Source organism: Chiloscyllium plagiosum, unplaced genomic scaffold (assembly GCF_037043375.1).
Source record: "Chiloscyllium plagiosum isolate Xiang-an unplaced genomic scaffold, Cpla_swu_hap1 HiC_scaffold_21, whole genome shotgun sequence".
NCBI lineage: Eukaryota > Metazoa > Chordata > Chondrichthyes > Orectolobiformes > Hemiscylliidae > Chiloscyllium > Chiloscyllium plagiosum.
Genome location: NW_028270159.1, coordinates 21,012,050 through 21,025,651, shown reverse-complemented (window position 1 = coordinate 21,025,651; position 13,602 = coordinate 21,012,050). Strand labels below are relative to the sequence as shown.

The window sequence follows — 13,602 nt, the reverse complement described above, 5'->3', positions numbered from 1 at the left end:
GGAGACAAAATATTCATTATAAGGTGTAATACGACTCACATACCATGTAACACTGCATTCCTGCGACAGTTTATGTGATTTTATGTGCACATTTACAAAATCAATTACAAAATCGATAGACTGGGTTGTATTCAGTTACACCCTTTGATATTATTTACTGATTTGTCATTTTGGAATAGTCCTGTCGATGCATAAATCTGTAGTACTATCACATCAAAACAACAAGGAATATATTATGACATTTTGGGAAAGACTGCAACTTGTAAGCCTATATGTGTGTTAATGGATACACATCAGTCAATCTAGACTTTTCGTTAAAGCTGCTGAAGCCTGTTATTCATGTAGTTTGCTGGATATCTCATTCAGTTTATTGCTGGCCATCCCAACCTACTCCCTCAAATTCAGCTGCTCTGGGTGACTGTCTGGTTTGCCTAGTGATTCCACTGGCTCTACTTCAACACACATCAAAAACAACCTATCTTTTTACTCTTCTGTATCTTTAATTGTGGACCGAAATAGGGAAAATTCATTTTTAAAAATCAAGGATTGCAGAAACTGTACATTTTAAAAAGCAAGGTACCTGACACTCACTCTAAGTGCTATTTATGTGCTGTTTGTTCAAGCAGTGCAGGAGGTTAGTGAACGTGAGCAGGAGCCAGTAGCTCTGTACGAAAGGAGATTCAGCCAGCCACAAGCAACAAGGTAGGACGAATAAATTAAACTGCAGTTATTTCAATGCAAGGGGCCTAACAGGGAAGGCAGATGAACTCAGGGCATGGTTAGGAACATGGGACTGGGATATCATAGCAATTACAGAAACATGGCTCAGGGATGGGCAGGACTGGCAGCTTAATGTTCCAGGATACAAATGCTACAGGAAGAATAGAAAGGGAGGCAAGAGAGGAAGGGGAGTGGCGTTTTTGATAAGGGATAGCATTACAGCTGTGCTGTGGGAGGATATTCCCGGGAATACATCCAGGGAAGTTATTTGGGTGGAACTAAGAAATAAGAAAGGGATGATAACCTTATTAGGATTGTATTATAGACCTCCTAATAGTCAGAGGGAAATTGAGAAACAAACTTGTAAGGCGATCTCGGCTATCTGTAAGAATAATAGGGTGGTTACGGTAGGGGATTTTAATGTTCCAAACATCAACTGGGACTGCCATAGTGTTAAAGGTTTAGATGGAGAGGAATTTCTTAAGTGTGTACAAGACAATTTTCTGATTCAGTATGTGGATGTACCTACTAGAGAAGGTGCAAAATTTGACCTACTCTTCGGAAATAAGGCAGGGCAGGTGACAGAGGTGTCAGTGGGGGAGCACTTTGGGGCCAGCGACCATAATTCTATTCATTTTAAAATAGTGATGGAAAAGGATAGACCAGATCTAAAAGTTGAAGTTCTAAATTGGAGAAAGGCCAATTTTGATGGTATTAGGCAAGAACTCTCGAAAGCTGATTGGAGGCAGATATTCGCAGGTAAAGGGACGGCTGGAAAATGGGAAGCCTTCAGAAATGAGATAACAAGAATCCAGAGAAAGTATATTCCTGTCGGTGAAAGGGAAGGCTGGTAGGTATAGGGAATGCTGGATGACTAAAGAAATTGAGGGTTTGATTAAGAAAAAGAAGGAAGCATATGTCAGGTATAGACAGGACAGATCAAGTGAATCCTTAGAAGAGTATAAAGGAAGTAGGAGTATACTAAAGAGGGAAATCAGGAGGGCAAAAAGAGGACATCAGATAGCTTTGGAAAATAGAATTAAGGAGAATCCAAAGGATTTTTACAAATATATTAAGGACAAAAGGGTACCTAGGGAGAGAATAGGTCCCCTCAAAGATCAGCAAGGCGGCCTTTGTGTGGAGCCACAGAAAATAGGGGAGATACTAAATGAATATTTTGCATCAGTGTTTACTGTGGAAAAGGATATGGAAGACATAGACTTTAGGGAAATAGATGGTGACATCTTGCAAAATGTCCAGATTACAGAGGAGGAAGTGCTGGATGTCTTGACTTGGTTAAAAGTGGATAAATCCCCAGGACCTGATCAGGTGTACCTGAGAACTCTGTGGGAAGCTAGAGAAGTGATTGCTGGGCCTCTTGCTGAGATATTTGTATCATCGATAGTCACAGGTGAGGTGCCAGAAGACTGGAGGTTGGCAAACGTGGTGCCACTGTTTAAGAAGGGCGGTAAAGACAAGCCAGGGAACTATAGACCAGTGAGCCTGACGTCGGTGGTGGGCAAGTTGTTGGAAGGAATCCTGAGGGACAGGATGTACATGTATTTGGAAAGGCAAGGACTGATTAGGGATAGTCAACATGGCTTTGTGTTTGGGAAATCATGTCTCACAAACTTGATTGAGTTTTTTGAAGAAGTAACAAAGAAGATTGATGAGGGCAGAGCAGTAGATGTGATCTATATGGAGTTCAGTAAGGCGTTCAACAAGGTTCCCCATGGGAGACTGATTAGAACATAGAACATAGAAGAATACAGCGCAGTGCAGGCCCTTTGGCCCTCGATGTTGCGCCGATCCAAGCCCACCTAACCTATACTAACCCACTATCCTCCATATACCTATCCAATGCCCGCTTAAATGCCCATAAAGAGGGAGAGTCCACCACTGCTACTGGCAGGGCATTCCATGAACTTACGACTCGCTGAGTGAAGAACCTACCCCTAACTTCAGTCCTATATCTACCCCCCCTTAATTTAAAGCTATGCCCCCTTGTAATACCCGACTCCATACGCGGGAAATGGTTCACACTGTCAACCCTATCTAACCCCCTAATCATCTTGTACACCTCAATCAAGTCACCCCTAAACCTTCTTTTCTCTAATGAAAACAGCCCCAAGTGTCTCAGTCTTTCCTCATACGATCTTCCTTCCATACCAGGCAACATCCTGGTAAACCTCCTCTTCACCCGTTCCAGTGCCTCCACATCCTTCCTATAGTATGGCGACCAAAACTGCACACAATATTCCAGATGCGGCCGCACCAGAGTCTTATACAACTGCATCATGACCTCAGGACTCCGGAACTCAATTCCTCTACCAATAAAAGCCAGTACGCCATATGCCTTCCTCACCGCACTATTTACCTGGGATTAGCAAGGTTAGATCTCATGGAATACAGGGAGAACTAGCCATTTGGACACAGAACTGGCTCAAAGGTAGAAGACAGAGGGTGGTGGTGGAGGGTTGTTTTTCAGACTGGAGGCCTGTGACCACAAGGATCGGTGCTGGGTCCTCTATGTTTTGTCATTTACATAAATGATTTGGATGCGAGCATAAGAGGTACAGTTCGTAAGTTTGCTGATGACACCAAATTTGGAGGTGTAGTGGACAGCGAAGAAGGTTACCTCAGATTACAACAGGATCTTGACCAGGTGGGCAAATGAGCTGAGAAGTGGCAGATGGAGTTTAATTCAGATAAATGCGAGGTGCTGCATTTTGGGAAAGCAAATCTTAGCAGGACTTATACACTTAATGGTAAGGTCCTAGGGGGTATTGCTGAACAAAGAGATCTTGGAGTGCAGGTTCATAGCTCCTTGAAAGTGGAGTCGCAGGTAGATAGGATAGTGAAGAAGGCGTTTGGTATGCTTTCCGTTATTGGTCAGAGTATTGAGTACAGGAGTTAGGAGGTCATGTTGCAGCTGTACAGGACATTGGTTAGGCCACTGTTGGAATATTGCATGCAATTCTGGTCTCCTTCCTATCGGAAAGATGTTGTGAAACTTGAAAGGATTCAGAAAAGACTTACAAGGATGTTGCCAGGGTTGGAGGATTTGGAGGATTTGAGCTATAGGGAGAGGTTGAACAGGCTGGGGCTGTTTTCCCTGGAGCGTCGGAGGTTGAGGGGTGACCTTATTGAGGCTTACAAAATTATGAGAGGCATGGATAGGATAAATAGACAAAGTCTTTTCCCTGGGGTCGGGGAATCCAGAAGTAGAGGGCATAGGTTTAGGGTGAGAGGGGAAAGATATAAAAGAGACCTAAATGGCAACTTTTTCACGCAGATTGTGATACATGTATGGAATGAGCTGCCACAGGAAGTGGTAGAAGTTGGTACAATTGCAACATTTAAGAGGCATTTGGATGGGTTTGGAGGGATATGGGCTGGGTGCTGGCAGGTGGGACTAGTTTGGGTTGGGATATCTGGTCGGCATGGATGGGTTGGACCGAAGGGTCTGTTTCCATGCTGTACATCTCTATGACTCTATGACTCTATGATTGGTCTGTGGAGTGACGACCAGTTGTCGATGACAATGCCTTGTGCCAGCCATTGACTTTCCGATTGGTTCTTGGGTAGCTGGACAGCCTGTGCATGTGAAGGCTTGGTCAGGAAGCCATCAGACTTGCTTTTCTCTGCACTAAAGAAACATCTCAAGCCCGAAGAAAGGCTTGTCTTTCTCCTCATCAGTTGCTGTAAGATGTAGTTTTAAACCTGTAAGTATGAAGCAGTCACCCTGTTCCTCCAAAAAAACCAGTGAAAGTATCTGGAGAAACTGGTCTCCTGAAGCCATAACAATAATCTCAGAGATTCCTGTGGACAAGAACCATTGAACTGCTTCTCAGTCTTTCCTTCAACCCATTACACTCTTTTCTTGTGTCTTTCAGTATGTGTTTGTAGAGTTTTATATACATTGGAGGCATATATTGACAGTTCACAATTATTTACCTGTAGCTAGAATCGATTGATTTCCACAGAAATCTGGTGCACACTTTCTGTCAACCTGAGTCTAAAGGAGAAGTGAACGAGGGAATTTTGCATACTTACTCAAAATCTTTAACATGTGATGACTCACAAAAGAACATAAAAATTTGGATCAGGAGAAGCCATCTGGCCCTCCAGCCCATTCCACCATTCAATAAGATCATGGCTAATCTTTTATGGCCTCAGCTCCACTTTCCCAAGTGTTCATTATCACCCTAATGCCTTTTCTTTTCAAAAATCTATCAATCCTCGCCTTAAAAACATTCAATGAGGTCGTCTCAACTGCTTCGCTGGGCAGAAAATTCCACAGATTCACAACCCTTGGGTGAAGGAGTTCCTCCTCAACTCAGTCTGAAATCTGCTCCCCCTTATTTTGAGACTATACCCCTCAGTTGTAGATTCACTCGCCAGTGGAAACAATCTCCCTGTTTCTATCTTCTCTATTTGCTTCATAATTTTATATGTTTCTATAAGATTCCCCACCCCCATCATTTTTCTAAATCCCTGAAATAGCGGGGCTTGGTTCCCAATGTGCTCCCCCATTGAGGCATAACAAGTGATACTGCACCCTCCCTGACATCCAGCATTATTGTTGTGACCCCTTTTCCCTTCTGTTCCCTTAAAATAGAACATAACAAACACAAAGGATGGTAGAGTTTGACTTACCGATAGCTATCGTTTTGCTTGTTATATCGGACTAAGGCAAATATATCTGTGGCATAGGCTAAAGAACAAAGCACATTTTCGACCATCAATAACACATAGTTCTAGTTGGTTTGCTGGTCTTTCAGCGAATTGGTGATATATCAACAAAGAATCACAGACAATAATTCAAAGCTTATTTCACTTAAATTGGTGCAGATTGCATTGATGCAGATATAATTTGACTATCAATAAAACCATCTGTGCCCCACTCTAAATTCTCAATTCAAGGTATTGACAGGAGAAATATTTTTGGTTTAATGTGTTTAACTTTGCAATTTTATTTTAAGTGACATTTTAAAACACAACACTAAAGTTAATTAACACAACAGTGAAATACAAAATGCACTATGTATTGACAACTTTTGAGAAGATTTGTCGCTCAGGTTAATGATAAGTATGTAACTCAGCTAGCTAACTTACATACTTAGCACTATGTTTTTAAAATAAAATTATGTTCTGAATCAAATGGGTAAGAGGCCATTTAAAAGGATTATTGATTTAAAAATAAAACAGTGTTATGATATTACACAGTGCTGGTGTCTTCAATGGCAAATTATGATTGAATGTGAACAAATGATTCCATATCACCCATGACCAATGTTGAATGAATGGTCTTAACATCAGGGAGATTGCTAATTCATTCATTCATTCCATTACTTTTTATGTTTACTCTTTAATTAGACATGATTTGGAGGTGCCGGTATTGGACTGGGGTAGACAAAGTTAGAAATCACACAACACTAGGTTATAGTATCAGAAATTAGGTGGGTGAACTTAAGGCGTGGATCGGTACTTAAATAAAAAGAAACAATGGGCGGCATGGTGGCACAGTGGTTAGCACTGCTGCCTCACAGCGCCAGAGACCCGGCTTCAATTCCCGCCTCAGGCGACTGACTGTGTGGAGTTTGCACATTCTCCCCGTGTCTGCGTGGGTTTCCTCTGGGTGCTCCGGTTTCCTCCCACAATCCAAAAATGTGCAGGTTAGGTGAATTGGCCATGCTAAATTGCCCGTAGTGTTAGGTGAAGGGGTAAATGTAGGGCAATGGGTTGGTGGGTCGGTGTGGACTTGTTGAGCCGAAGGGCCTGTTTCCATGCTGTAAGTAATCTAAGTAATCTAGTCCAACAGGTTTATTTGGAAGCACTAGCTTTCAGAGTGCTGCACCTTCGGCAGGTGGTTGTGGAGGATTAGAGTTTGAATTCAGGAATATCTGGATTATACCAAGCGAGAGAAGAAGATTTGTACCACTGCTTCCCAGATTCACCTTTCAGTTTCTCTCCTTAAACTGCTGTGTTCTGCTGCCACTTTGCAGTGCATTTCCTGTATTGTATTACTCTGAGTTCACACTGCATTCGAGGGGATACATAAAAGGTAATGGAAAACCAACTCTAAAAGTTTGGTAAGTCTACAGTAAGTGCAGTTGATAGCTGTGCACGATTAAATCCATTGACACGCTGTGTGCAATAGTCCTCAATGCTGCAGCTGCAGGATAAGGTTATCATGGGATGGAAACAAGGAAACACAGTAAAGGCTACAATGTCAGATGTGGCAGGAAATAATGTAGAAGAGTGCAGGAGGAAGATGGAGGTGATGGTCTTATGCAGTGGAGTTAAACAGAAACACCTTCCATAAAACAGCAAGTTCCTTGATTGCAAAGGTAGAATGTCCACAGTAGAGAGAAAACAAACCAGCCCAGAGTGATGTTGCTGATTCTTAACTGCGCTGAGAAATGTCCGAGCAAGCCACTCAGTTTCAGGCCAAACAGAGGCAGGCCAATGAAAGCTGGCTTTGCCAGTGACGCCCATATCCCAGGAAGGATTTTTTTAAAAATTCTGTTGCTGATACTATGTAGGTTTATTGAAAAAGGCAGCTTTAACCAGAAACATACTGGAAAGCACATGTTAAAAAGAGCAAAGGTTATGGTAGCAATCCATTACCACTCAAACAGACACAAATATATCTCAACATTTCAGCTTCTGATTAAACATCAATCCCTCAATTCCATAAAAAGAAATCCAGAAACTACATATAATTAAAATGGGAGATGGGGCAATGGGTAATGGGCTTACATACTGAGTGGGGTAATGCTCTTTATTTGTCAGAGCAGGTGAGGGGGTTCTTGCAGAGATCCAACTACTGCATTTTCACACCATACATATTAACTTCATATTTCCAGGATTCAATGAGATTTATTGACAAGGTATTGGGTTAATCTAAGGGTGGGTTTGGTGACATTATCAGCGATGATTAAACTGAGGAACCACACAAACAGTCAGGAACATCCCAAATGGCCATATCAGACTATGCTAAAACCTCAGAGTTGAGAAACATGTTCATGTACATTATAATGAAACGGATTTGGATTCACGAACTGCTGTTTTTGCTGAGACTGGATCGTTTGGGTATTTTGTGCACCCAGCTTACAAACCTAATTCCCAAACTTGAAAATCGTCAGCCATTCCAAACCGCAATGCAAATTGAAGCTGCAGACACACAGCACAATGCAAAATAAAATAACACCACGAACAAAGCGTTTCAGAAAACAGGATTAAAAGTGAGGTCTCCAATAACAAACAGGACATGGTTTAGTGGAAGGATGTTGAAATGAAGGAGAGAAAAATGTAAAAAGGGCATGAATCTTTTCAGTAAAGCCTTTCAGGCTCTGTCAAGTAGGCAGACTGGAAACGCAAGGGAAGAGGATACGTGTGAAGTGGGAACGGATCATAGATGGTTTGAAGGATGGTGATGATTCCTCTCCTTCTTGAAATACAATGGTTACAATGTCATTCCCAATATGGCGTTTCCTTTCCACCTGCAAAGCAAAGAGAACAGATGTCATCCTTCAACAAAACAAAGAACTGTAGATGCTGGAGATCTGAAACAAAGAAATGCAGACATTGCTGGTGAAACCCAACAGGTCTGGGAGCATCTGTGAACAGAAAGCAAACATTAACTTTTCCAGTCCAGTGACCTTTCTGAAGAAGTTTCTCCAACAATTTCTGTTTTCGTTTCCTTCAGAGGTCATCCTTTGGACCGCTCAGTGTGACTCACTGTTGAAACTTTCTCTTCTTTACAAACCTTAATTTGTCTAACATACCCATTTTTACCAAATCGAAATACTAGAATGATTTGAGTTCTCTGATGGTTTCCTTGCTGAAATAAACATCTGAAAAATCTGGCAATGTCCATATCCAACAATTTTAATTGACATTACACAACTTACCTGCTGAGTTAATATTTAGTCAGCTCTGTAAAGGTTATAGCTGCATAACACCTGGAACCTAATCAGAGATGAGGCTTAATTACTTTAAGCCCCAAGGACACTAGGCTCCTGCTCCAATGCATTTGTGAACTAAAAAAAAACTTGGGCAGATTTATACAGCATCCACTCAGAACTATACTTGGAAAAAACATTGCAATTTGTTCCCATCAGCTCCAATCTATGACAAACCAACAGCAGCATTGAGCAAAGTCATGTTAAGTCAGGGAACCTACAATCCACATCAATTCCTCGCAAGGAATTAAGGGATACGGGGAGAGTGTGGGTAAGTGGCGTTGAAATGCCCATCAGCCGTGACTGAATGGTGGAGTGGACTTGATGGGCCGAATGGCCTTACTTCCACTCCTATTTCTTATGGTCTTGTGGTCTTAATTTTGATTGGGGACACTTTTACTGGGGGAATGCTACCAGACCCTCAGAACTGGAGGCAGGTGTTTAGGGGAGCGGTGGCAAGAGAAAGGGAATGGTAGATGAGCAAATTTAAGATTGCAGACATTGGGACACATCTATGTTATTTTGTGATGGTTGAATTTAAGAAAAATGTCTGGGTTCTTCCTGGCTAAAGGAGCCCATTAAACTGGCTCAGGCCAAGATCCCTAGAAAGAAAGTGAGGATTGAAGATGGTGGAGAGTCAGAGTCAAAATGTGTGGTGCTGGAAAAGCACTACAGGTCAGGCAGCAACCGATGAGCAGGAGAATTAACATTTCAGGCTTGGAGGCCACAGTTTCTGACCACCTTCCCCGGTTCAGTGGCCATGTTTGCATCTGGGTACCCTTGGAAAGGGAGCACACAGTGTGCACCAACAACCTTTACATCTTTAGACAGAGGTCTGCACCATGGTCACTGGCATGTATTTGCTCTCGTCCAACTGCATTTTAAGTTAATCCCATCGCTCTCTTCCTATCCTCCCTATTGTTCTGCTATTGTTGCCCCATTCCCAGTAGGTGGTGAGTGTAAGTTGTTCCTTGTTTTAATTTATTGACTGGGTAATTTGGTGGGGAATTTGGTGGGGATATACAAAACCAAAAGTCCAGGTTCTGTCCCAGTGGAGGAATTGGTTTCAGAACAATGAAATGGCCCAGAAAGGAAAGATGGAAATTGGGTGTTTGTGTTAAAGGGTGGTACATGTGTGGAATGAGCTGCCAGAGGAAGTGGTGGATGCTGGTATTATTGCAACATTTAAAAGGCATCTGGATGGGTATGCGAATAGGAAGGGTTTGGAGGGATATGGGCCGGGTGCTGGCAGGCGGGACTAGATTGGGTTAGGATAACTGGTCGACATGGATGAGTTGAACCGAAAGGTCTGTTTCCGTGCTGTACATCTTTATGACTCTACGATTCTATATGGTATTGGATTTTAAACAGCTCCTGCCTTCTGTGAAGACCATATATGTGTATTTTTGAAATAAACTTGACAAGAACAGTTTTAAAACCAATGAGTGTGGAAGGAATTGCTGCACTTTTAAAAACAACTTACTGAAACACATTGTAAGTGGTGTTTACGCTGTTGATATGTTCAAGCAATCAAATAGACTGTTTGTGGATGAGCAAGCACCAGGGTGTGTGTACAAAAGGTGGTTCAGCCAGCAATCAACTGCTGATCGGTTTGTGAAGTTGTGACCAGGTGTGGATGCCAAACTGTTCAGCCAACAAAAGGTATCTGGTTAGCTGAACAGCTTGTGGGTGTGAACGATGCTGGCAGACTGACCTTTGACTGCTGCAAGGGCTAGAAGGTGTGTGTATTTCTCTCCAGTAAAATACTTAAAGTACGAAGAGAGCCAGTTCATTTTCCTTGATTTGCTGTAAGACACGGTCATTAATGATTTGGAGTTGCCGGTGTTGGACTGGGGTGTACAAAGTTAAAAATCACACAACACCAGGTTATAGTCCAACAGGTTTAATTGGAAGCACACTAGCTTTCGGAGCGCCACTCCTTTATCCACAACCACCTGATGAAGGAGCGACACTCCGAAAGCTAGTGTGCTTCCAATTAAACTTGTTAGACTATAACCTGGTGTTGTGTGATTTTTAACTTTGTACGGTCATTAATGAGTAACTGAGAGGCTTTGCAATTCATGGACTAATTGCTGGTGCCCGCTGTGAAAAGTGAAAATAGAGAAAAAGGGATCAAAGAACAGAAAAAGCTGGCATGCAAAGGGATCAGTGAGATCAGCCATGACCAGACTGAATGAAGGAGGTAGCATGAGGACTGAATTGCCCACTTCTGGTCTTTGCTCTTCTATTCTTATCTCAGCAAACTCTGCAGACCGGTGCCACTGAAATGCTTCCTCAGATATTTTTCCCTTCCATTCTTTGTCTGTATGTAAGAGGCAGAAGAATTTATAAGGAGATTAGAATTCCAACTCATAGTTATATGTTGAGCTGTTGTAACAAACAGCTGTTCTTGCTAAGTACAGAAACCTGGCCCATGGTTTCTTTTTAACCTGGGGTTGTGTTCTTTGATAAAATGTTTAACTTTTGTGATAACTCCAGGAAGAGCAAGACTTGATTTCCAGCGCAACACCCCAGTGAGACATGACGCTCTTCACACTGCTCACCACCTCAAATTGGATGGTGACCCTGGAGGTAGATTGTTCATCGAGTGAATGAGAAGGTGCATTGCTACTGCAAATGGGGTGAGGACTCGGAAATGGTCCTGATGGTCAAACACTTTCTTCGGCCTAAACTTTGTGCCAACAGTGACTGTTTTAGTGGAAGTCAAAATGCAACGGCACAAGAGAAGTTTCAGAAAATAATGAGGGTGCCTAAGGGATGACACAAATCACTAAGACCCTAACCTCCCAGAATTGCAGAACCATAGCATTAACATTCATCACAGCAAGTTTCAGAAGGTTACTAGGGGCTGGAGGAGATGGACAGAGAAAGGCTAGAAAGAGGTGGAAACAGAAACAGGAGTGTGGAGTGGTGAGAGGGAGATTGCAAAAGAGGGGAGGAGGAAGCCTGCAAAAAAGAGACAACAGTTTTAAACCTGTCTGTAAAGAAGTTTTCAGTTAACTGGGTGCTAGGAGAACTTGAAATGAAAGTGGATTTGCTAGTTTAAGGCTGCACAAATTCAGAAACTACGAATGAGAAACAATGTAGTGGATGCTACAGTAATGAATGTCAATTATTAAATTTAAATTTAAAGGATAAATTTAAAGGAAAAACAAAGGCCTGGTTAAAAGGTTCCAGCTTTGTAACATTAAGTACATAGACTAATTGTGATCTTACTAGGCTGAGGAAGTCATGGTTTGGGAGATGGATTTTTTGACATAGAAGAGCATGTAACTTATTTTTAAGAAACACTTCTATTGTTAACTTAAGCCTATTATCTTGTGCCAATTTAAAAACTGTCTATGGAATTAACCATTTCCTTGAGTGTTAAAGCTTTAAATTAATAAAGGGTTGATAACAGGATGTACATGTATTTGGAAAAGCAAGGACTGATTATGGATATCAACATGGCTTTATGCATGGGAAATCATGTCTCACAAGCTTGATTGAGTTTTTTGAAGAAGTAACAAAGAGGATTGATGAGAGCAGAGCAGTAGACATGATCTATATAGACTTAAGTAAGGCGTTCGACAAGATTCCCCATGGGAGACTGGTTAACAAGTTTGCGTCTCATGGAATACAGGGAGAACTAGCCATTTGGATACAGAACTGGCTCAAAGGTAGATGACAGAGGGTGGTGGTGGAGGGTTGTTTTTCAGACTGGAGACCTGTGACCAATGGAGTGCCACAAGGATCGGTGCTGGGCCCTCTACTTCTCGTCATTTATATAAATGATTTGGATGCGAACATAAGAGGTACAGTTAGTAAGTTTGCAGATTACACCAAAATTGGAGGTGTGGTGGACAGCGAAGAAGGTGACCTCAGATTACAACAGGATCTGGACAAGATGGGCCAATGGGCTGAGAAGTGGCAAATGGAGATTAATTCAGATAAATGCGAGGTGCTGCATTTTGGGAAAGCAAATCTTAGCAGGACTTTTACACTTAATGGTAAGGTCCTAGGGAGTGTTGCTGAACAAAAAGATCTAGGAGTGCAAGTTCATAGCTCCTTGAAAGTAGAGTTGTGGGTAAATAGGATAGTGAAGAAGGTGTTTGGTATGCTTTCCTTTATTGATCAGAGTATTGAGTACAGGAGTTGGGAAGTCATGTTGCGGCTGGATAGGACATTGGTTAGGCCACTGTTGGAATATTGCACGCAATTCTGGTCTCCTTCCTATTGGAAAGATGTTGTGAAACTTGAAAGGGGTCAGAAAAGATTTACAAGGATGTTGCCAGGGTTGCAGGATTTGAGCTACAGGGAGAGGCTGAACAGGTTGGGGCTGTTTTCCCTGGAGCGTCGGAGGCTGAGGGGTGACCTTATAGAGGTTTATAAAATCGTGAGGGGCATGGATAGGATAAATAGACAAAGTATTTCCCCTGGGGTGAGGGAGTCCAGAACTAGAGGGCATAGGTTTAGGGTGAGAGGGGAAAGATATGAAAGGGACCTAAGGGGCAGCTTTTTCACGAAGAGGGTGGTAAATGTATGGAATGAGCTGCCAGAGGAAGTGGTGGAGGCTGGTACAATTACAACATTTAAAAGCCATTTGGATGGGTATATGAATCGGAAGGGTTTGGAGGGATATGGAGAAAGTGAGGACTGCAGATGCTGGAGATCAGAACTGAAAATGTATTGCTGGAAAAGCGCAGCAGGTCAGGCAGCATCCAAGGAGCAGGGGAATCGATGTTTCGGGCATGAGCCCTTCTTCAGGAAAGAAGATGTGGCTGTGGTAGCGAGTCTGTTTGAGAACGTGGCTGAAGAGCTTCTGGGCAGAGGAGATGACCTGGGGTGTGCAGTGAGAGAGGGACTCACTGTAATCCTTGTAGAGGGAGGAAGAGAGCTACTTCAAGGAAGG

At 42.4% G+C, this 13,602-nt stretch overlaps 1 protein-coding gene across 7 annotated transcripts in view; it reads right to left on the bottom strand.

Moving 5' to 3' along the window:
• Nucleotides 1-13,602, bottom strand: part of garnl3 (GTPase activating Rap/RanGAP domain like 3) — a 451,733-nt gene that overhangs the window by 117,310 nt on the left and 320,821 nt on the right. For all 7 annotated transcript variants that reach the window (XM_043720251.2, XM_043720250.2, XM_087998395.1 and 4 more), the window contains exons 12-13: nt 8,120-8,228; nt 5,380-5,425 (exon numbers count right to left, since the gene is read on the bottom strand). In XM_043720251.2, the coding sequence (XP_043576186.2) occupies nt 5,380-5,425; nt 8,120-8,228 (155 nt within the window). The remainder of the gene's footprint in view (nt 1-5,379; nt 5,426-8,119; nt 8,229-13,602) is intronic.